The sequence below is a fragment of the Odontesthes bonariensis genome, chromosome 8 (genome assembly GCF_027942865.1).
Source record: "Odontesthes bonariensis isolate fOdoBon6 chromosome 8, fOdoBon6.hap1, whole genome shotgun sequence".
Lineage (NCBI taxonomy): Eukaryota > Metazoa > Chordata > Actinopteri > Atheriniformes > Atherinopsidae > Odontesthes > Odontesthes bonariensis.
In genome coordinates this window covers 1,826,027-1,849,011 of record NC_134513.1, presented here as the reverse complement: position 1 = coordinate 1,849,011, position 22,985 = coordinate 1,826,027, and the positions used below count along the sequence as shown (strand labels likewise).

Here is a 22,985-nt window from a genome sequence, read left to right as displayed (position 1 = left end):
TAACCCTTGTACGAAGCTATTCGGGATAACTAAGTAACTCAGCTGATGTTCAGCCAATATCGAAAAAACTGCGGGTGGGCTACTTGGCTGGATATCACGGTTCAAATGACCCCAGGGTGAATCTACTCCGGAGTATCGCTTTAAAGACTCGGCACTTGACTTGACTTGAGACACGATGACTTGAATGACTTGAGTGTTAAGCATCTAGCATAACTTCCAACTTTGTTCGTCATCTGAAGATCCATTCTGACCAGTAAGTGCTGTCAAATTAGTTAATATTATCCTGTTAGCCTAGTCGGTAGTTAGCTAACGTTAGCTTGATATGATACGGGGTGGACAGGTTGGACACATTGGCCAATGATGTTTACTGACAGTTACTTATATCTTTGTGTTTTCACTTTATTAAGATCAGATTCTGCAGGTTAAATTGCAATAATAAGGTGACTTGAAAGCTAAGACTTGGGACTTAGTTCAGACTTGAAAGCTAATACTTGGGACTTACTTGAGACTTGAAAGCTAAGACTTGGGACTTACTTGAGACTTGAAAGCTAAGACTTGGGACTTAGTTCAGACTTGAAAGCTAAGACTTGGGACTTACTTGAGACTTGAAAGCTAAGACTTGGGACTTACTTGAGACTTGAAAGCTAAGACTTGGGACTTACTTGAGACTTGAAAGCTAAGACTTGGGACTTACTTGAGACTTGAAAGCTAAGACTTGGGACTTAGTTCAGACTTGAAAGCTAAGACTTGAGACTTACTTGAGACTTGAAAGCTAAGACTTGAGACTTACTTGACACTTGAAAGCTAAGACTTGGGACTTACTTGAGACTTGAAAGCTAAGACTTGGGACTTACTTGAGACTTGAAAGCTAAGACTTGAGACTTGCTTGAGACTTGAAAGCTAAAACTTAGGACTTACTTGGGACTTGAAAGCTAAGACTTGGGACTTACTTGAGACTTGAAAGCTAAGACTTGAGATTTACTTGAGACTTGGTCCCATCTCTGCCTCTGAGCCCAGAGAAGTGGACGCCGTGGCTCAGTGGTTAAAGTCGGTCGTCTAATAACCGGAAGGTTAACAGGTTTGATTCCCACTCTCGCAACTCAAAAAAAAAAAAAAGATTGGTGGAACTGACAGCTGGAGGAGTGTCAGTCCACCTCCTTGTCATGGCTGAGGTGCCCTTGACCAAGGCACTGTACCCCAGGCACTGTGAATAGCTGCCCACCTTGTGGAGTCCCCCAGGGGTCAATTCTTGGACCTCTTCTGTTTAACTTGTATATGCTCCCTTTGGGTCAGATATTGCAGAACTTTAACATCAATTATCACAGTTATGCAGACGATACACAACTTTATGTGTCTCTGTTACCATGGCGACTGCAGCCCAGCAGACGTACTGTGTCAGTGTCTGGAGGAAGTAAACACCTGGATGAGAGAGAATTTTCTACAATTAAATGAAGACAAAACTGAGATCATTCTGTTTGGTAGCAAAGAGAAGAGGGTCAGCGTTGGTAAATATCTTGAGACTCTGGACCTTACAATCACTGAGCGAGTCGGTAACCTCGGAGTGTTAATAGACTCAGATCTGACTTTCAGCAGCCACATCAAAGCTGTCACCAAGGCAGCTTTTTACCACCTCAGAAACATCAACAGAATTAAAGGTTTTCTCTCCCAAACAGACCAGGAGAAACTCCTCCATGCATTCATCTCCAGCAGACTCCATCACTGTAATGCTCTTTTAACTGGACTTCCCAAAAAGAGCATTAAACATCTGCAGCTCATCCAGAACGCTGCTGCTGGAGTTTTAACCCGGACTAAGAGATCTGAACACATCACAGCAGCTTTAAAATCTTTACTCTGGCTTCCAGTCAGTCACAGAATAGATTTTAAAAGCCTGCTGATGGTTTACATCTGTGATGTGTTCAGAGAATATAAAGCCAGCAGAGCTCTGAGATCCAAGGACTCAGGTCAGCTGGTCCAGTCCAGAGTCCAGACTAAACATGGAGAAGCAGCATTTAGCTGTTATGCTGCAAACAAGTGGAACAAACTGCCAGTGGAGATTAAACTTTCACCAAATGGAGACATTTTTAAATCCAGGTTAAAGACATTTCTGTTCTCATGTGTCTATGCATGAAATCTGCACGATATCTTTGAACTTATCTAGACTGTTGCTTGTTTTAAATTCATTTAAATGATTTTATTTGTTTCTCTTTATATTCTTTTATGTATTTTAATGCTTCTTCCACTCCCGGCTGCGATGCTTTTATTTTATGTGAAGCACTTTGAATTGTTCTGTACATGAAATGTGCTATATAAATACATTTGATTTGATTTGAAAGATCATTTTATGGGTTTTTTACTTTCTTAAAAAGCAGCATGTGACAAGGGCACGAGACATAAATAGCTGGTCACAAATGTCAGAGAACTGTTCTTCAGGCAGTTCTCCGGCTCTGTTTTGTTGCATAAATAATGTGATTTCTACACAAACATTAACAAGTGCACTGAAGACTTTAACTTCATGTAGAGGAGGAGAATCCATCCAGTGTGACGCTGAGCTCTGCCACCACGTCCTCATAAGGAAGCAGAAATGTGTGCAGAGACGACGAATAACATTAAAACAGAGAATTAACGTTTAATTAAGATGGTGCAGGAAATCATCATGTTAAAAAAAACTGTTGTTTTTTTTTGCCCAACAGTGCATTCACATCTGGGGCAACCCGACCATGTATTTACAGATATATATATACACGGAAACGCAGTTCAGGGTGCATGATTCGGTCAGTTTAACACAGAGCTCTATGAAAACCTGATGACAGGTTTATCCCAGAGGGAGCCGAACCAGGCCTGGAGACTCTTCTAGAAAAAGACTGATCAAAAACATCAGCATATATACAGAATTTGAGCTTGTAACAGTCATTGAAGCACAATATTTGATATGAAATTAAAGCACATTGTGTAACTGTTGTTACACTTTGGCTGGAGCGTCCCTTTCCCCTCTGAGGCAGTATTACAGGCAGCATCCTGTATGAAGTACTGAACAGATGTTTAGGTGACACATGAATATCCCTGTGGTGAGCAGCTGCCATTGTCCACGTGTCGTCCTGTGTGTGTGTTATCACTCCTCCGGCTCGTAGTACCTCTTCTTCATGGCTCGATATTTTCTCAGGAAGTAGAGAGCTTCCAGTTCCTTGATGACAAAGTCTCCTCTGGCCACGAGCTCTTTGATCTTCTGAGGGTCGGTCTCGTCTTTGTTCTTCAGGAAGGCAACCTTCAGGCGCTCTCTGAAATACGCCGATCCCTTTGGGTACTCACGGCCAAGATACAGCAGCTGGTTGGAGAGGAGAAACGCATCGGAACAGGGACTAAAAGCCATCTTTTCACACCACACACATCTTCCTCAGGTCAAAGTTTCTTTCTGCAGCCCATCTGAAACAGTCTCGGCTAAACAATCTAATATAAATACAATCCACAGTGAACAAAACAACAATAAATATCAACTAAAATCAGCAGTAAAAGACACAGTAAAATCTAATCTGTGATTGTGGAATAAACGCCAGGATATCCCCCGTTAAACCAGGACAAAAAGCCAGTGAAAACAAAGTGTTTTAATATGATTAAAAGTTATTTAGTTGTATAAATGAGATACTGTGTCATGCAGGGCTCTAAATCAACACCCGCCAACCCGCCAAATGCGGGTGAAAGTTATTTTTGGCGTGTATTAAAAAAAACTCACCAGCCGGCTTGGCCGATGATAAATGAGGAACTTTACCATCTATTTCGCGGGACGCAAAATTATTATATACAGTCTATGCGCGGGATACGATAGACGCCGGTACAAATACAGACACAAACACGAACAAAATGTGGCGATGGTTGGGACAGCCGGCCGTGAAGAGAAAAGATATGCCTGCCAAAGGAGGGGGGGAGGATGATATTGAACCTCGCGAAACACGCCGGCCACATTTTTTGTGAGAAAAGGGAAAAAATGGAACTGATTTAGATGGGTCCGAAGACAGTTCAGAGAGCTCGGACGATGTTTAAGCATTTCACAGTATCCCCCTCATAATTAGTCTCTGCACATAGTTTTATGTCTAATTTTGTGCATTATCTGCACTAAAACATGGTTAGAAAGTTGTTAAATATTTCCATTTTTGTAGATTCAGGTTTCACATGAATATAAATCAGTTTTAAAGTTATTTTTTTATTTTTTTATGTACAGAAAATGTGACCCTGAATAGTATGTGAGGGTTGAGGAGTAATGAAATGTTAGAATAAGTTTTGTATGTACATAAGTTTAATTATTGTAATTATTTTAATTGGATATACATTCCCAATTTCACTGTAAAATGAATTTAAAGCTTTAGTTAATAAATTGATCAAATGAATTCAGTGGCTCTCATCTGTCTTTTTTGCACGGAAAAATATGTGGCTAGTGGAAATTCTGATTGGCTGGTAACTTCAGAAACTTACTAGCCACATTGGCTGGTGATCAAAAAAGTTAATTTAGAGCCCTGGTGTCATGTATTCTTGTCCATCTGAGTTCGTATTTACCTATTTTTAAGACCCAAAAATCTGTTGCACATATAATGGAGTCATTTATTATTATGTAATTCTTGCTTTGCAGCATGTTTATCATTTTTGGGGGGAATATATACTCACAGTTTTGTAGAGCTTCATAACCTCAGCCTTTAAAGGGTTCGCCATGTCAGGAGCTGCTCACCTCTGAAACGGGAGAAAAACAACAACAGCAGCTAGCTTAGAGCGGCTACACAGTTAGCATTTAAGGTGGTAATTTATCTCTTTGCATTAGCAAAGATTCCCAACATTAAACAATGACTTAATATTTACATGTGAACTTCACACAGCTGCGAGTAGTCTCCTTCTCACTTTGTCCTTAGCTCGGTTCAACTTGGAGACTCTGCCGTATGACGAGTCGTTGTGTCGCGAATAAAAACAAGTACGAGTACGCATGTGCGGAGGTTCCCATGGTTACCTGGACGCTGGAGTGTGTCTTTTTACAGAGTCAACAAAATGGTGAGTTATTTTTACCATTTTATTTCGGAATAGCGGTCTCAAAACTGGTCAGGTTGGAAAAAAGTAAAGGATTTAAATTAACTTTATGTATAAACGTTTAAAAAGAAAGAGTCAAAAGGTCACTTAGTGTCGTTTAAGGTACTTTTAGAGAGCCCTGCAGTTTGCTAGCTTACAGTGCTTCCCTTCAAAGTTGGAATAGAAATATAAAAATACTTTATTCATTCCCCAATTGGGGAAATTCAAATTAGTCAAGTAGCTCAACATTTTTTAAAATATTTACAAAGATTGTATTAACAACAATAAAACAACAATAATAATACCAATTCTAGTAAAAAATACTACAACTAACTAATAATAATAATAAATGACTAAATGACGAAATAAACAAATAAATAAAAATCAATCAATCAATTTGAGAAGAACTCAGCAGTCACCGTTAGCACTCTTTTCTACAGTATCTATCTTCTTAAATCTTGCATTTCTGTGACTTTTTCCTCTGTTTTCTCTCCTGAATGATAGCCACCAAAGGAAAAGGTATGAGCACAAGGCAGTCGGCACATAATGTGGACATATAAGCACAGATGAGTAACCAGGAAGGAAAATAGTCGTCCATTTCACTTTCTTTGCCAGCAATATTCAGCAACTAACCCAACTACGAGTAGATGTTGATCAGTGAGTCGTCTTTAACACTCGTTTGTAATATGTTGATGGCTTAGAAGTCTGCCAAAAAAGGGCGAAAGCTGACCAAGGCTCAGAGGGAGAAGCAGCAGCAAGAGGAGGAGGAGCGGAGGCTGCGAGAGGAAGGTAAATGTAAATATAAATGTACTTTATTTCTACAGCCCTTTACAGACAATCCTTACGGTGTACCAAAGTGCTTCACAGCAGGTAATAAATAAAGAGAAGAAGAAGTAAAAACAAATAAAAACAATAAAAGAACAGTGAAAGGAATAAAATACAACAAAATCAATTAAGATAAAATAAGATAAAAGTGTCATCATGCTGCTGGGTATTAAAGCCATCCTAAATAAGCAGGTTTTTAGCCTGGATCTGAAGAGGCCCAGGTCAGAAATGAGACGCAGCTGGACGGGGGGCTTATTCCAGAGCCTGGGGGCAGCTTTGGGAAAAGGCTCGCTCACCCCAGGGTTTGTATTCTGACCTGGGCACTTCCAGCAGAAACTGATCTGCTGACCTCAGAGCTCTACCAGGACTGTTAAAAGCTCAGATAAATACGACGGGGCGAGGCCGTTAAGAGCTTTAAAAACCAACATTAAAAGTTTAAAATCAGTTCTGTAAAGGACAGGAAGCCGATGGAGGGAGTTAAGAACAGGAGTGATGTGCACACGTCTGTTGGTGTTGGTTAAAGACGGGCAGCAGCGTTCTGCACCAGCTGAAGGCGGCTGAGAGAAGACTGGGAGACGCCCACATAAAGGGCATTAAAATAGTCTGACCTCGAACTTATTAGGATGGCTTGCTCAAGGTCATGACCACTTAAAAACATTTTAACTTTGGCCAGGAGACGCAGCTGGAAAAAACTAGTCCCGACGACGTCGTTCATTTGTTTGTCCGACCTCCAACGACAGTTGAACTGAACTTTGAAGACGAGGTGCCAAAGCCAGCCGTCACAGTGTCCCCAAACACAAAGCATTCAGTTCTGTCATCATTTAAATGGAGAAAATTTTGGGCCAACCACTGCTTAATATCAGCAATACTGTTGTGGTGATTTATGTTTTGTAAGTCATGGGTTCTATCGGTTTGGTTTTCTTTGGGATATTGGAATATACTTTGGTTGATTTGGAGTCAAGATCTGGGGTTCATTTTTGTATTTGAGATTGTTTCAATTATTTTGGTGACTTTTAGACCCGCCCATTAATCAGACGGATTAAGAACACACCAGGTGTGAGGACGGGAGGAGGTGGTGGAGGAAGGATTTTTTGACCACTTTTAGAATCTTGTTAAATTCAAATAAGTTACCTTTCGTTTTCATCCAAATTGTAAGATTTTTTTTGTTATTGTTTTGTTCATATTTTTTGTTGATAAAAATAAACTACATATATTTTTTAACAATCAACTGAAGTGCGTGCAAGAACACAACCACCTGCTGCCACCCATGGCCTTTGTTGGAAAATATAATTTGGAAACTTAAAAGGCCGCGATAAATACAATTAAACAAAGAACATTGTGCATTGTTACTGTTTAGGTAATCCTGACTGTAATCTGTCTGTCCATCTGAACTGCTGCAGCCTGCTGGCATGAGTATGAGGCCTTCAGCCTGTCTCTCCAACCTGAACATGTTGAGCAATGAAAGCCCATTCTGCATGTTTTGGTGATGCTCGGCGTGTCCTGCTGTCTGTTGTCGTGCAGAAGAAGCCCTGCTGCGGGCAGAACGAGAAGAACAGGAGAGACTCGAAAGAAAGAGGAAGCAGAAGGAGATAGAAAGGCTGGAGATAAAGGTACAGTAGCAACGGAGTACGCCTGATGACTGAGCACCAGCTCAAACTGTCCACGCACTGTGCACGGATGTGTTTCACTGAATTCAAAGTACCAGCAGTGAGGACCACGAGGAGAACCATGTGTGTCTCTGTATGTGGCGTCCGTCTATGGAACAGTCTATGTGCCAATATTCAGAGGTGGAAAGAGTACTGAAAAATTGTAATTAAGTAAAAGTATCTTTACTTTGCCTAAATTCTACTCAGAGTAAAAGTAAAATTACCCATCTCAAAATTTACTTGAGTAAAAGTACAAAATTACTTCATTTAAAATGTAATTTGAGTAAAAGTTACTTAATTACTTTTAGTTTCTTAATGCAAAAAAGGATGAGTCATGAATCAAATTCTGTACAAGTTGTTTTAATCGATTTCGAGGTGTATTAAAGAAGTAAGTTTGAAGTCGATGTTCTGAAAGCCGAAGGCTCCGTTTTGGCTGGCAGGCACATCTTGCACTGCAGAATCACATTAATGCCTTTCGTGCGTTTGAAAACGAATAATTTTTCTAAATTTGGCCACGGGTTTTTCTGGCTTTCGTCTCCTCCAGAATGTGTATCCTCTTCGTCTTCGGACCTTTCCTCCTCCAAAGTGTCCACGTCTAGGTTAGCAGCAGCCATCTTCCAAAGCGCAGGTAGCCTACTGGATCCACCACACCAGATTATTTAACAATGGAAAGGGCGCGCGCAGGGCAAGGCCACGCAATTGACTCTCAGTTCCGGGACAGCTGTTTAAATTTCCGCCCGCATTTCATTTTTCACCATAAATATTTGTTTTACTCAGTAACGTGAGGGGTTTCAAATGTAGCGAAGTAAAAGTACTTGGGTCAAAATGTACTCGAGTAAAAGTAAAAATTACACATTTCAAAAACTACTCAGAAAAAAACAAATTACTCATAAAAAGTACTCAATTACAGTAACGTGAGTAAATGTAATTCATTACTTTCCACCCCTGCCAATATTAAACAATGCCCATCCATTCACCTTTTAAAACTAAGATATAAAAAAATGATATTATTAAAGTACAGTGCGCAAGAAGATCGCTGTGTACGACAGTAAAAGATGTTATAATCAGCTACTCACAGGCCTTACCCTTGGGGTATTCTTTTTGCCATTGCTGGTATTTTTTAAAGAAGAAGAAAGGGGAGAAGAGAAATGTATGTATACATATATATATATGTACATGTGTATGTATGTGTGTATGTGTATGTATTTTTTCCTTTTCTTTTTTGCAACTGTACTATGTACACACATTTGATGGAGAACTAATGATGTAAATGGCGGCGGCCTTATTATTTATTAAGAACTGAATGGGGGTGGGAATCTATAAGCTTGTCTTCGTCCCACTCCCTTCCAAGCTTATTTGAATTTAAGTTGTATAAATGTACTCCTGAAATACTACGAATAAGTTCAGTTTGTGTATTGTACAAAAATTGTAATGTACTTAGCCGCTTGTTCTGTATATTATTTTTGCTTGGAATAAACTAAACTAAACTAAACTAAACTGACAGGACCAAGCACGCAGAGAGGATGAGCTTAATGAACTCCGCCATCTGCTGGAGGAGAACCATACTGCAGTAACGGCATGGAAACGTGACGCCGTGGAGAAGGCCAAGGTGTGTTTGGGTGAATTTCTTTCCATTTATGTGCATCCCTAACGGGAGAAGATCTGTCTGAATGCTAACGATGCAGCGTATGCTTTGTGCTCAGTGGGAGAGATACATGCGCTGTGACGGTGCACCGGACCCGACAGCGCAGCGCGAGATCAGCACATACATCAGCTTGTGGAGAGATGACCCCGAGGTCAGCATCCCACAGGTGCTGAAGCAATGCAACGTCGCTCTGCAGGTCCGTATGTTCCTGTGAACACATGCTAATCCACGTGTGAGTGATGATCAGTGAGGCACTGAATGAAGCCTTCAATGCACAATACAAAACACATTCCAGAAAAGGTTTCTGAAATGTGATAAAACCCTCAATCTGTGATTTGTTTGAACCTTTATTTAACTGGGATGAGTACAGAAAAAGAATTTCTTTCTTTGCTGTGCATACGTGTTGTTGGCAGCTGGTGGAGGAGCTGGAGGATCTGCTCAAAGAGGTCACAGATCCGCTGGAGAGCCAGAGGTACCAGGAGGCTCTCATAAATCTGCAGGAGCTGATCCATTCCAAACACCTCCAGACCACCGAGGAGATCCTCAAGGTATTTAAAAAGAACAATAAAACAAGGATACTTGTGTTTTAAAGAGCCCGTTCTGTGCATTATGTGGTTTTTTTTGTCACAGACGGCCAGTGCAAACATCGACACTGAGACGGGGAACATGCGGACTGTGATCAAAGATGACAAGATAACACTGTGTCTGTGGGCCAACCTCAGGAAGAATGCAAGGTTTGTGGGTAACCAGGTCAGGCCGGAGATGCTGTACGCAGGTCTGCCTTCAGAGTCCATCTCAAGTACCCAAACAAACTGCACAACACCCACACTGGAAAAAATCAAAGTCTTACCAAGTATATTTCTCTCATTTCTAGTCAAAATATCTCATTACACTTAATATAAGACACAACTGCCTAACAAGTACCATTTCAGCCAGATATAGGGACTTATTTGAATACAATACATCTGGAATATCTTGTTAAGTGAAAAAGTCTTGAAAACAAATTGTTTTGAGTCACATATCATATAAAACAAGCTTTTTTTTTTCATTTGAAGAGGTTTTTAAGCTAATTTCAAGATCACTTTTATCTCAAAAGTCCTAAATATCACATCTTATTTCAAGAAATCTTGACAAGCTGATTTTCACTAGTTCCATTGGCAGATTTATTTGCTTATTTCAAGCAAAAACATCTTTTATTTGTTGTTGTTTACTTATTTATGGAGGGGCATTTTTTCCAGTGCATATCTGGCTGAAATAGTACTTGTTAGGCAGTTGTGTCTTATATATTAAGTGTAATGAGATATTTTGACTAGAAATGAGACAAATATACTTGGTAAGACTTAGATTTTTTCCAGGTATAGGGACTTGTTTGAAGACAATACATCTGGAATATCTTGTTAAATGAAAAAGTCTTGAAAACAAATTGTTTAGAGTCGGATTTCATATGAAACAAGCTTTTTTTTTTTCATTTGAAGAGGTTTTTAAGCTAATTTCAAGATCACTTTTATCTCAAAAGTCCTAAATATCACATTTTATTACAAGAAATCTTGACAAGACGATTTTCACTAGTTCCATTGGCAGATTTTTTACTTATTTCAAGCAAAAACATCTTTTATTTGTTGTTGTTTGTACTTATTTTTGGAGGGGCATTTTTTCCAGTGCAGGCTCCCTGGTGTGACATTTCTCCAACTCCTGCATCCAGGTTTAAGGGTCTGAACTTCGAGGAGGCTGGAATGGGCTTTGAGCTTCCCAAGCATCTCGCTGTGAGCGACATCGCCGTCCGGATCCTCCACACTCACTATGACCACCTGTCTGCGCTGGCCAGGATCACTCACCTGGGAGCCCCCAGCCACAGGTCCGAGTTTCCTCTCAAAAACAGCTTCTAGAAATGGGATAATGTTGGAGCTACTAACTACGCACTCTCAGGTCTCTTGCAGGGGACGAGAAGGTTCTGGAAGATGTTGAGATACCCGAGCAGGAGCAGACGAAAGAAGGCGGGGGAGGAGTGGAGGAGGAGGATGATGTGGAGGTGCGGTCCCTCCCAGGGTCGGAGGGGAGGAAGGTAAGATGGGAGGATAACTTGCTGCTTCGGGTCGTCACAGCTTTTATTTGATTTTTTCCATTTTATTTTTTTAATTAAAATAAAAAGAACAGAGGGATGTAACAAAAATGTAAATGGTATGTTGGGACATCAACATCTGGGTTTCTTTAAACAATTAAATAAAATATTAAATAAAACAATCAAGAGACCGAGCAACCTCTTCCTTAGACCGTAGAGCTGTGTGTCAGATTATAAGAAAAACTGAAACAAAACAAATAAATCCCAAGAGTTAAATAAATATATAAATAAAACAAACAAAAAGACAACACCACAAAAACCAAATCTGTCAATTTGTTAACTCCACGAAATCTGGCCGTGACTGTTGCACATAGGAGACCCATTCCGACCACAACTTAATAAATCTGTTCATTTGTAGGCGAAGTGAAAAAGTAATTTTTTCCATTAAGTATACTTCGTTAACTATATCCTTCCATTCCTCTATTGTGGGGGAGTCAGGAAGCAGCCAGTGCTTAGTGATGTTTTTTTTTACAAACAGATATCAGAACACCAAATAAGTAATTGTTGAAGTGCGCTGGGTGAAAATCATCTTTCCCTAAAATAAAAATGCAAAACTGGAAAGGTATTTTCACATTAAATATACTTTCCAATATTTTGTGTATCTCTAACCAGAAATGTGATTTGCATCCTGGCTCCCACACAGTCTCCAGCACCTTGAATCCTCTCCTGTGAAGTGTGTTTTCTGCTTTGGGGTAATAAAAAAAATCTAATTCGACATTTCCATCCGAATTCTCTCCATGTATGCGAGTTGGTGCATTTCCATTGAAAGATGCAATAGTTGTACCATTCCTCCTTCGAGATCTCAAAATTACCTTAATTTTCCCATTTATTTATTTATTTATTTATTAATTTCTTTATTGAGCAACAATACAAAGACATAGAAAGGATTGGGTGGATCCCAAACATAAAAAATGCTCATTTGTTTTTGTTATACAATTTTCAGAAAAAACACCCACCCGCCCCTCCCACACAACAACCCCAACAACCCCATGTTCTAAGCACAGTACATGAATGAAAGTAATTTAAAACCACAAACAGGAGGACAGGAAGAGAAAGGGAAGAGAAAAAGAATGAGACAAAACAAAAATACTAGCAACCTGAAAATAAATAATATTAGAAGGAGGAAAAAATAAATAAAAATAAAATAAAAGGGGGACAAAAAAAAGTAAATAAATAACTAAACAACAACTCAGACCTGCGTCTCTTCTGGTTCAATGTCTAGAGTGTCTATGATGGACAGCAGGGGGTCCCAAGTCCTGTTGAATTTACTCAATGAACCATTAAGGGAAAATCTAAGCCTCTCCAACTTCAAGTTGAAAAGAACTTCCTTGACCCATCGACTGTAAGAGGGGGGTGCAGTATGTTTCCAGTTAAGCAAAATTAAACGCCTTGCCAGTAAAGAACAGAAAGCCATGCAGTGTTGGGCTTCGCTTGCAAAGGATTTAGTTTGAAGAATACCAAAAAGAGCTGGGAGAGGACGGGGATCCTCCCCAACATCATAGGCTCTGTGGAGGGTACCAAATATTTCATACCAAAAATGTTTCAACTTGGGGCATGACCAAAACATGTGCATGAGGTCAGCAGGAGACTGGTTACATCGATTACAGGTGTCTGCAACATTTGGGTAGAATTTTCACAATCTATGATTTGTATAATAGATCCTGTGTATTAATTTGCATTGGATTAGACCATGTCGTGCACAGATAGAGGAGCTGTGTACCAATTGTAGAATATTAGCCCACTGGTCCTCCTCAAGGGTCAGGCCCAGATCTTGTTCCCATAGGTTTTTTGTTTTTGGGGGGAAGACAGCGGTAGTGGAGTCTAATGCCCTAAAAATATGTGAAATATTCCCTCTCTGATTAGGGTCCAACAAGAAAAGTTTATCTACCAAGGTTAGTGCAGGAATATTCGGAAAGTCAGGGTATTTTTTCTGCACAAAGTTCCTAATTTGAAAAAACCTAAAGAGGTGGGAGGGAGGAAGCTTAAATTTGGTCGATAAGCCAGTAAAGGACATGAAAGTGCCACCATCATAAAGATCCTTAATTGTGACGATGCCCCTCTCAAACCACAATTTAAAGGCAGAGTCCGTAATAGATGGTTTGAAATTATGGTTATCTAATATTGGTGCATAGATTGAGCAGTCTCTCAGGCCAAAATGCCTTCTGAATTGCAACCAGATTTTGAGGGACTGTTTGACTACTGGGTTTTTACTTGCATTCGCCGTTGACAAAGTGAGGGGAGAACAAAGCCACGCCCTCAATGAGGACTGAGATGAAGACATTTCAATGTCCACCCAAGTGGGCTGGTTGGTCATGGATTTATCGGTCCAATATAGCAGTTTATGAATATTGGCTGCCCAGTAATAGTGTAAAAAATTGGGGAGAGCAAGACCCCCTACTCTTTTAGGCAGTTGCAATATTTTTTTTTCGTATACGCACAGGTTTATTAGCCCAGTGAAACTTAGACATTGATTTGTCCAATTTGTCAAAAAATTTTCCCATTTATTTTTTAACATACTCTGTGGAGTGAGATTTTTTTTGTCATGAAGCCTTTATACAGTCTAGATATAATACCTCGTCACGGTTTTTAATGCGACGGTGTTTCTGTCTGACAGAGTGAAGCCAGTTGGCAGCCTTCACAGGGCCGAACGAGCCGGATCCACACTCAGGTGGAGGCACTCTTTGGTAAGATGGTGGAAAAAAAAATGCTGTTTGAACCTGAACCAACTGGAAGGTCATCTGCTTTCCGGAACTGTACTAAACTGGTTCAAAACATACTGAGAGAACAGGAAGTACTTTGTGTCCATAGGTAACTTTACATCTGAGCAGACAAGAATCACATGTGGAGTTCCCCAAGGTTCCATCCTGGGACCTCTTCTGTTTAACATCTACATGCTCCCACTGGCACGGATTATAAAAAACAACAAAATAAACTACCATAGCTATGCAGATGACACGCAGACATACATTACAATGTCACCAGGAGACCGAGGCCCTGTACAGGCTCTTGGTAAATGCATTGAGGAGATTAATGACTGGATGTGCCACAACTTTCTCCAGCTAAACAAGCCTAACCCTAGAAACTACCAACCAGGCCAGAAATCTGGGTGTAGTGATGGACTCTGACCTAAACTTGGAAAAACACATTAAGGCAGTAACAAAGTCAGCCTACTATCACCTTAAAAATATATCAAGGTTAAAGGATCTGATGTGTCAGCAGGACCTGGAAAAACTAGTCCATGCATTCATCTTCAGTCGGCTTGATTACTGTAACAGCATCTTTACAGGTCTACCTAAAAACTGCAGCTCATTCAGAACTCTGCTGCTCGAGTCCTCACTGAGACCAAAGAACTGGACCACATCAGTCCAGCTCTGAGGTCTTTACACCGGCTGCCTGTCCATCAGAGGATAGACTTTAAAGTTCTGATGCTGCTCTATAAAGCTCTGAATGGTCCAGGACCAGAATGCATCAGGGACCTTCTGACCCAGTATGAACCCTCCAGACCCCTCAGCTCATCTGGATCCGGTCTTCTATCAGTTCCCAGAGTCAGAACCAGACATGGAGGAGCTGCATTCAGCTTCTATGCTCCACATGTCTGGAACAAACTCCCAGAAAGCCTCAGATCAGCTGAAACACTCAGTGTGTTTAAGTCCAGGCTGAAGACACGCCTATTTTCAGCTGCGTTTGAATAAAGCTCAAAACTTAATCACATTTTAACTCCTGATTTGATCTATTGTTCTTATTTATTTCTTTTTTGTTTAAAATTTAACTCATGCTTTTTATTTCTACTGTTTTAATGTCTCTGTAAAGCACTTTGAATCCCCTTGTAGTTGAATTGTACCGCACAGATAAACTTAGATAGATAGATCAGTGTGTGTTACCTTCCACTTGAAGCAAAGTTCATGCTCGTGCTTTTAGTAAATTTAAGGCCCATTTTTCTCACTTTTCCACAGATAAAAACACTTTCTGTTCTCTCCTCAGCTGAAGGCGACCCGATCAGCCCCCGGACGTCGCTGACATCGACAGGCCAGGGCGAACAAGTTGTAGATCTGATGCAGTACACGCCCCTGGGGGGGGTTTTCTACTACGACGTGTTCCGCCTCCCTCCTCAAGCTCACAAGGTCAACGGCTGGGAAATCAGACAGGTGACTCAGATAGGTGGTCCCACGTCAGCGCCGGGGTCGACAGTTCCTGCACACGTCCTCACATCTGTGCTTGGTTCTTCCAGCTGCTGGACTCAGGCTTAGAGGTGTTCAGCTGCCCTACAGAGAAGTCCAGCCCCCCCGTCGGGGTGTCCGTGGCTCTGCCCGACTCGGTTATATTCCTGGAAGCTCCACAGGTGGCTCGCTGGGATGCTACAGGTACACACATCACTAGGGATGGGAATTGATAAGATTTTTACGATTCCAATTCCATTTTCGATTCTGCTTAACGATTCGGTTCTTTGTCGGTTCCCTTATCGATTCTCATTTGGAGAAAAAGGACAACAAACCGGTCGATTAGCATCAACTTTGTTTAGTTTAGAAGTAACACGAGTCGTGACCTCACAAACCCAACAACGGTGAGGTCCACATTGGTCTATCCTGGCCTGGGTAATTTAACTCTTCCTGCTCTGGTGAAAGGAGAAGCTGGAGGTAGAGGTGAACTGGGGGTAGTACCACCAGCCTCTGGCTCTGAGCCAGTCAGGCTCTGTCTCTCATGATTTCATCTAAATGTAATGCCTGAGAAGGCATTCATTTAACCTTAACCGTTACTAACAGCAGCTTTTACAATGAGGCAAATGGTGCTAACATGATAGGCAGTGTTTGTTAGTTATTTACCTGCAGTGTTAGCCGAGGACATGCTAACGTTGCTAACGTTGCTAACGTTGCTAACGTTGCTGGGTTCAGATTCACCAACGTTAGTCCGGAGCAGATCGAAAACGCGACATTCATTCATAGTTATTGCATGTTGGTAGTATTTCCTCCCTTTGGTGAAATATTCACTTTGCAAGTTGCCCTGTTGTCGTCTTTTTTAGGGATGTGGAACCAAACTTTCGAGCGTTTGTACCGCTTGGGCGCCATGTTTACTGTTGGCTGCTGGCTGCGCTGGACTCGCCACGCAACGCTGCGTGGTGACGTCATTCGCGCCCACTGGAATCGATAAGGGAATCGTTTGCAAAATCGCCAAACGATTCCAAGGAATTGAAACACTGGGAACCGGTTCTCAACAAGAACCGGTTTTCCATTCCCATCCCTACACATCATACACTGCAGTTCTGTGTGTGAGCAGACATTTAGAGAGGGACCAAAAAGTCATGGACACTGAAATGTTTTATTCAGGAAAGCAGTGGCGGATGGACGGTGTCACAGATGTTTCCTACGAGGAAGCAGAAGCCAAAATCTCTTTCAAGATGGAGTCCTTTCAGCCCTTTGTGCTGATGCAGGAAACCTACGCCAACCTGCCCTTTCAAAGCTGGGAGCTGCGTCCGCTGGGCCAGGACGCCGCTCTTTACACCGTCAACGGGGCGCTCATCAACTTAAACATCACCGTTCAGGCAAGAGGCCGACCGCACGCACAGCGCCAGAGGAAACTAAAACCAGCGTGGCCTGGCTGTGATAGTGTGTGTGTGTTATAGGGTAATCAGTGCCTGCTGCAGGCAGAGCAGGAGAGGACGGGCCTCTCCCACCTCCTGGGGAAGTGGATGAGCGGACCTGCCCTGCAGAGAGCCATGCTGGATGTGGGGATCAACATCTTTGTCAACGAGTACACAGACCAATACGTCAGCGTCTGCAAAAAGGTTCATTTCAATTCAGTTTTATTTATATAGCGCCAAATACAACAAATGTCATCAAGGCACTTAAATAATAAATTTTATTATTTAAGTGGATTATTTATAAAATAATCCAATTCATTCAATTAAAAAACAGTTTCCTAGCTAAGGAAACCAACAGATTGCACAGAAACTTGTCTTCAGTCCAATCTTCCGTCCTGAGCGTATCTGAGGCGACTGTGGAGAGAAACGACTCCCTTTGAACAGGAAGAAACCTCTGGCAGAACCAGAACCAGGAAGGGTGGCCATCCGCCTCCACCAGCTGGGGTTTGAGAAGACAGAAAAGAGGGGGAAAAAAACACTTTAACCAGGTTAAAATCTTCTGCTTTAGGTCAGCCGCGCTGTGGTTAGAGCTGCCAAGCATTCAGCAGCATAATGGTTAAATGGATGCAACATATCAGACTTCTGTAGCTGCAAACAGATCAGAAATGTGCATTTAATTTCTGCCCTCTCCAGGACCCACTTACAGAACACGCCACCTATGAACAGATGGCCCTCTCTGCCTCTGCCTGCGCCTTCTCCTGGAGCAGGTGGAACGCCAAATGTGGAGCCGAGCATCTGGTCCTGCAGGTAAAAGAGCTCATCTCCTCCCCATGAGCTTCAGCCACACAAAGGTTCATTCATTCCAACCACTTCTGCAGCTAAGCATGCATCTGTCAACCCCTTCAATACTAGACGGAGCCTTTGGTATCTGGCTTAAGAGTGGGATCCCATCATTGCAGGACCTCTATGTAGACAATAATTTTGCATCTTTTGAGCAACTGGTAAACAAATTTGGTATCCCCAGGCCTCATTTTTATAGATATCTACAATTATGGAACTTTATAACCTCACACTCCAATTGTTTCACTGGAAAAAATCAAAGTCTTACCAAGTATATTTGTCTCATTTCTAGTCAAAATATCTCATTACACTTAATATCAGACACAACTGCCTAACAAGCACCATTTCAGCCAGATATAGGGACTTGTTTTAATACAACACATCTTGAATATCTTGTTAAGTGAAAAAGTCTTGAAAACAAATTGTTTTGAGTCATATATCATATGAAACAAGCTTTTTTTTTCATTTGAAGAGGTTTTTAAGCTAATTTCAAGATCACTTTTATCTCAAAAGTCCTAAATATCACATTTTATTTCAAGAAATCTACACAAGCTGATTTTCACTAGTTCCATTGGCAGATTTATTGCTTATTTAAAGCAAAAACATCTTATTTGTTGTTTTTTTACTCATTTTTGGAGGGGCATTTTTTCCAGTGTTCCCCTTATATCCCCCCACATCTCTGTTAGATTATATTTTCAAGTTAGGGTAAGATGGGTGGATACTGGGGATTAGACTAGATACAGTATACTGTTTGTATTATGTATATTGTGAAAATCTTCAATAAAAAGACCTTGATAAAAAAAAAAAAAAAAAACATGCATCTGTCAGAGTCGTGCTGACATGTAAACGGACACGGCAGGGAAGGAGTGCACCTTCAGCACGAGGAAGGCTAAAATAAACCTGCTTCTGTGGATAACAGTGCAGGTTCTGCAGATGCGTAACCATGAATCATCTCCTGCAGGTCTGTGAACACCGCGGCTCCGACCCCGTGTCCGAAGGCTCGTGGAGTCTGTATCTGCTGGGCGCTCAGAGGAGCCAAAGGCTGGAGATCACAGAGCAGAGCGCAGTCTTCTCCCCCGACCATCACCCCGGCAGCGAGTTCCACTCCACCTTCATCCACATGCTGCAGGACGACATGAGCCCCGCTGGAGCCGCTCTGAGCAGGAGCTCCCACCACCTGTTCGTGGACACCGTGCAGAGCCTGCTCTGTGCCACCAGGCCTCTGGCTTATTCCTAACTTACTCGCTCAACCCTCAGGGGGAAATGTGGCAAGAAAACAAATCCACGGTAGAATTTGGCTACTTTATTTGTGCAAAGATCAACGCGTCTTCTTTGGAACATACAAAAGTGTATGATGTTCAAAACTGTGACAACCACATTAAAAAAAAAACAACTTTGGTCTTAAAACTGGAACAAAGAGTTTTACAGAAGCAGTCAGAAGTTCAGATGCATCCAAACCTGTCACTGCGACTGCAGAAAGTAGCTGAAGAACACACATATTCACATTTTCTCACTCAAAAAAAACCTAACAAACTCATAAATATTGATCTCAGAAACATTTAAAATGAAAGATTTATTATAGCTTTAGGTTCTGAAATGTCTTCTGTAACCGACGATAAAAAAGCTGGCAGTCTCGTGTTTCCTTAAGTGCATGAAATGTGTTAAAGAGCCACACGGCAGTCGGACTGACCCACTGAAAGATGGTCGGTGCGTAAAAGCTGCGACATGATTGGTCAGCGATGAGCCAGACTGTGGTGGATCCGGCCTTCTCCTGTAAACAGACACATGAACACACACACAGACTAACTAACGCAGCAAACGTGATGCGATGCATAAAATCCTCCAGAGGGTCGACGCTCCCCTGAAGCCTGGCCTGTGCCGTCCAGATGAGTCTCGTTTAGGGACTGAAAACATCCCAGCAGCCTCTGCTCAGAGGTGGCACGCCGTCCCTTTTCCAGCCCCCACCTCAGTGCACAGAGAGTCTGCAAAGAGCTGACGGGCGGGCAGTGGCGTCCTCGGGTTAGACGGGGGGCTGTCCATTGTGCCGAAGCCCTGCGTAGGGCCACAGCAGCTGCTGGATGGTCGTCCAGGAGTCCCCCGTCCCCACCGGGGCTGCATCCACCGCCGGCTGCATCACCAGGCTGGCCAGCAGTGCCAGGAGGCCTGTGCACGGCAAAGAATAGGCTGGAGTCCGTTTGGAAAACACACCTTAACCACCTTTTAATGATAAATTAACTAGGGCTGGGCGAGTTAACTGGTTATTATCGCGTTTTATTATTTATTTTATTATTGTAAAAGTCTGCTGCTGTGGAACAGGAAAAGAAAGTAATCGGCGGATCCACCAAACATGGAGAAGGGTACGGAACTTTTACTCGGCCATTTTCATTTTAAAGTTCTTCCACTTCTCCTCTGCATCACATTCACACAGTTACAGCAAACACCACGAAGCATGGAGTAATAAAATAAAGATAAACTAGCAGGTAGCATCACCGTTACAGGTGTGAAGCTAACGGAGCTAACCGGCGCTACTTCCCGTTTTACTTGTTTCAACATAAAAGCACGCATTTCAAAATACATTTAAAGAAACTTCTGCATTTACAGTCAAGTTGAATTGTCTTCTCAGCGTAGTAGTTCCAGTCTAAAATATCACTTAAAGGCAAAACACACAACTGATAGCAGCAAGTCATTCAAGGAAACAGACAGTGGAGCGAGGCTTCTACATAAAAACTACAGAAAGATGCTGATGTTAAAAGTGTGTTTGCACAACAAATGTTATGGCACTTTCATTCATATGGCAGCACATTTAAAATAAAGCTAAATGCTAAAAGCTATACACTACTTTTAGATTCATTTTTGGATTCTGCGTACAAATGTGATTAATCGTGATTAATCAGGGAAATCATGTGATTAATTAGATTAAACATTTTAATCGTTGCCCAGCCCTAATGTAAACATGCTGATCGCTTGGTTTGTCCCTTCTGGGTTCCTGTAGGACGGCGGCTTTGTGACTGCGAGGTAGAGACTCCATGTTTTAGACATAAACTGCTGCTTTAAGGCGATTAAAATAAAAATAATAAATAAATCATAAAAATAATAATAAAATAATAAATAAAATAATATTAATTATCGTTAAAAAACTATTAAAATATATATTATATTAAATATATATATATATAAAACATGAACAGACAGTCATCTACCTTATTTAGAATCAGGGAATCGTGATTAATTAGATTAAACATTTTAATCGCTGCCCAGCCCTAAAATTAACTTAATGAACAATTAAACACTTCATCTTAAGGTGAGATGAGAGTGAAGGGAGTAAACTGTTGGGTGAGAATCAGTTCAATGAGTACCTGCGAGCACCACCACGATAGCCAACCAGAGCCAGAGCCCCCTGTTTCCTCTGGGCGCTGCCGCCGCCACCGCCGCCGCCCGGTGATTGGTCATCCCATGGGACAGACACGGGGCCGTTCCTGGGTCTGCAGACGTGGGGCTGGACGAAGGACTCGGACTAAAGGAAAGAAAACGTTTTTGTGGGATGAACAAAAGTGACGTGAAAGATGGCAATAAAGCAAGCAAAGTTACCAAAAATGAGCAGCGATGGGCGTTCGCCATCACAGGAAAACTCATCTGTGGTAACTTACGCAGCAGACAGCAAGCAGGTGATTAGACGTGGCCGAACTGAGACACCCAAACTGTCACAACAGTTGGCTCGGAGGTGGGTTAGAGCTCGTTAGACAAAAGCAGCCGTGCTGCTTCAGATCACAGCGATTAGTTAGTCAAAGCGGGTTCCAGCGAACCTTTCACCCACTCTTACAGGACAGACGGGCATTTGGCATGCTTTAACAGACACATAAATGTGCTATAACAGACACATAAATGTGCTATAACAGACACATAAATGTGCTTTAAGGCAGAATCCAGAAGCACTTCCAGCTTTGCATCGCCTCCCTTCAGACTTACAGCGTTACAAACAGCTCATCCTGACTCCTGAGTGACGTTCAGAGGAGAGGAGGAGAGGAAAGTTCAGAATAAACACCATCTGTAATCACGTTAGCAGAGGAGCAGGCCCAGAGAAGATGAACGGGCTGTTAGGCTCAAGCAAGAGAGGCCGTGCGCTCCGTGCACCAAACAACTCAAACTCAGGGATCCCAGTAAAAAGCTGAGGGAAACTTATTTCATTCTCTTTATTTTGTTGCTGATACAGTCAGAACATCGCGTCAACAGGATTCGAAGCTGACCGACATGCATCACATAAAATGAAAGAGTTTCATCGCTCAGGAGGTTCCATCAGTTCATCCAACTTTGAAATATCATAGTTTACAGCAGAAGGGCAGCTGGCTGAGCAGCATGAGCAGCGAGGATCGTGATGAGAGACCCCCAGAGACCTCCAGAGACCTCCAGAGACCGGTCAGTGGGGCAGATCAGCGACTGGGTGAGTTAAAACCAGTGTTGGGAGTAACGGCGTTACTAACGGCGTTATTTTTCCACTAACGGAGTAATCTAATTAATTACTTTTCCCATCGTTACAACGCCGTTAACATTACTGAGAATATAAAGTGGCGCGTTACTACACTTTGGTTGTAGGCTTTGGGCTACACATCAGCTGCATGCTGCCTGGAGAGAGCAGGGGTGGGGATGATGACACCGTTGCAAATGCGATGATGACTGGCTGTGTGGGCGGATGCCCTGCTCACGCTCTCATTGCACGCGCTGACGACTAAACACACACAAGACAGCGGCGACGAGCCAGGGAAGTTCACAGGTAGCGTTCTCTAACTGGAAGTTCCGGCACTACTTCTCACTCGTGGACATAAAGGGCAAGAATGTGCATGTAACATGCACGCTATGCCCAGGGAAATTTTTTTTATCCACGTCTGCCTCAAGTAACTCAAATCTAATGAAGCACCTTACATCAACCCATGCGAATAAGAAGCACTTGTTGCTTCTGCAGCTGCTAACCCAACCCCAAGCCCAAATGCAGCTAGCTAACCCAACCCCAGGCCCAAAGGCAGCTAGCTAACCCGACCACAGGCCCAAAGGCAGCTAGCTAACCCAACCCCAAGCCCAAAGGCAGCTAGCTAACCCAACCCCAAAGGCAGCTAGCTAACCCAACCCCAAGCCCAAAGGCAGCTAGCTAACCCAACCCCAAGCCCAAAGGCAGCTAGCTAACCCAACCCCAAGCCCAAAGGCAGCTAGCTAACCCAAGCCCAAATGCAGCTAGCTAACCCGACCCCAGGCCCAAAGGCAGCTAGCTAACCCGACCCCAGGCCCAAAGGCAGCTAGCTA

The 22,985-nt window shown here is 42.3% G+C and overlaps 3 protein-coding genes across 8 annotated transcripts in view; 1 reads left to right on the top strand and 2 right to left on the bottom strand.

Annotated features, from left to right (window-relative positions):
* Window positions 1-2,601: 2,601 nt before the first annotated feature.
* lyrm5a (LYR motif containing 5a) lies at window positions 2,602-4,935 on the bottom strand. Its single transcript, XM_075472447.1, has 3 exons — window positions 4,843-4,935; window positions 4,654-4,716; window positions 2,602-3,322 (listed from the first exon to the last, which is right to left on the bottom strand). The coding sequence occupies exons 2-3, from the start codon at window positions 4,696-4,698 to the stop codon at window positions 3,110-3,112; spliced, it is 258 nt and encodes an 85-aa protein (XP_075328562.1). The 5' UTR covers window positions 4,699-4,716; window positions 4,843-4,935; the 3' UTR covers window positions 2,602-3,109.
* Window positions 4,936-4,963: 28 nt separating this feature from the next.
* On the top strand, window positions 4,964-19,057 carry dnai7 (dynein axonemal intermediate chain 7). Its single transcript, XM_075472591.1, has 17 exons — window positions 4,964-4,999; window positions 5,745-5,832; window positions 7,390-7,478; window positions 9,019-9,123; window positions 9,218-9,355; window positions 9,573-9,707; window positions 9,790-9,893; window positions 10,862-11,014; window positions 11,086-11,221; window positions 11,713-11,733; window positions 13,893-13,962; window positions 15,260-15,423; window positions 15,507-15,639; window positions 16,600-16,814; window positions 16,896-17,057; window positions 17,547-17,660; window positions 18,655-19,057. Exons 1-17 carry the CDS (start codon window positions 4,964-4,966, stop codon window positions 18,928-18,930), a joined length of 2,139 nt encoding a protein of 712 aa, XP_075328706.1. The 3' UTR covers window positions 18,931-19,057.
* Window positions 19,051-22,985, bottom strand: part of lrmp (lymphoid-restricted membrane protein) — a 45,586-nt gene continuing 41,651 nt past the window's right edge. For 3 of the 6 annotated variants that reach the window (XM_075471282.1, XM_075471285.1, XM_075471284.1), the window contains 3 exons: window positions 21,660-21,686; window positions 21,050-21,207; window positions 19,051-19,856 (listed from right to left, as the gene is read on the bottom strand). In XM_075471282.1, the coding sequence (XP_075327397.1) occupies window positions 19,714-19,856; window positions 21,050-21,207; window positions 21,660-21,686 (328 nt within the window). In that variant the 3' untranslated portion in view covers window positions 19,051-19,713. The remainder of the gene's footprint in view (window positions 19,857-21,049; window positions 21,208-21,659; window positions 21,687-22,985) is intronic. The other 3 variants (XM_075471283.1, XM_075471286.1, XM_075471287.1) reach the window with 1 other exon arrangement.

What these genes read in the sequence shown, in the direction of transcription:
- dnai7 (XM_075472591.1), top strand. Translation starts at nt 4,964, where the DNA reads ATGTGCGGAGGTTCCCATGGTTACCTGGACGCTGGA. An exon ending in ATGGTTACCTGGACGCTGGA is followed by an intron (nt 5,000 to 5,744) that starts GTGTGTCTTTTT and finishes TTGATGGCTTAG; the next exon opens with AAGTCTGCCAAAAAAGGGCG. An exon ending in TCAGGTGGAGGCACTCTTTG is followed by an intron (nt 13,963 to 15,259) that starts GTAAGATGGTGG and finishes TTCTCTCCTCAG; the next exon opens with CTGAAGGCGACCCGATCAGC.
- lyrm5a (XM_075472447.1), bottom strand. Translation starts at nt 4,698, where the DNA reads ATGGCGAACCCTTTAAAGGCTGAGGTTATGAAGCTCTACAAAACT. An exon ending in TTATGAAGCTCTACAAAACT is followed by an intron (nt 3,323 to 4,653) that starts GTGAGTATATAT and finishes CTCTCCAACCAG; the next exon opens with CTGCTGTATCTTGGCCGTGA.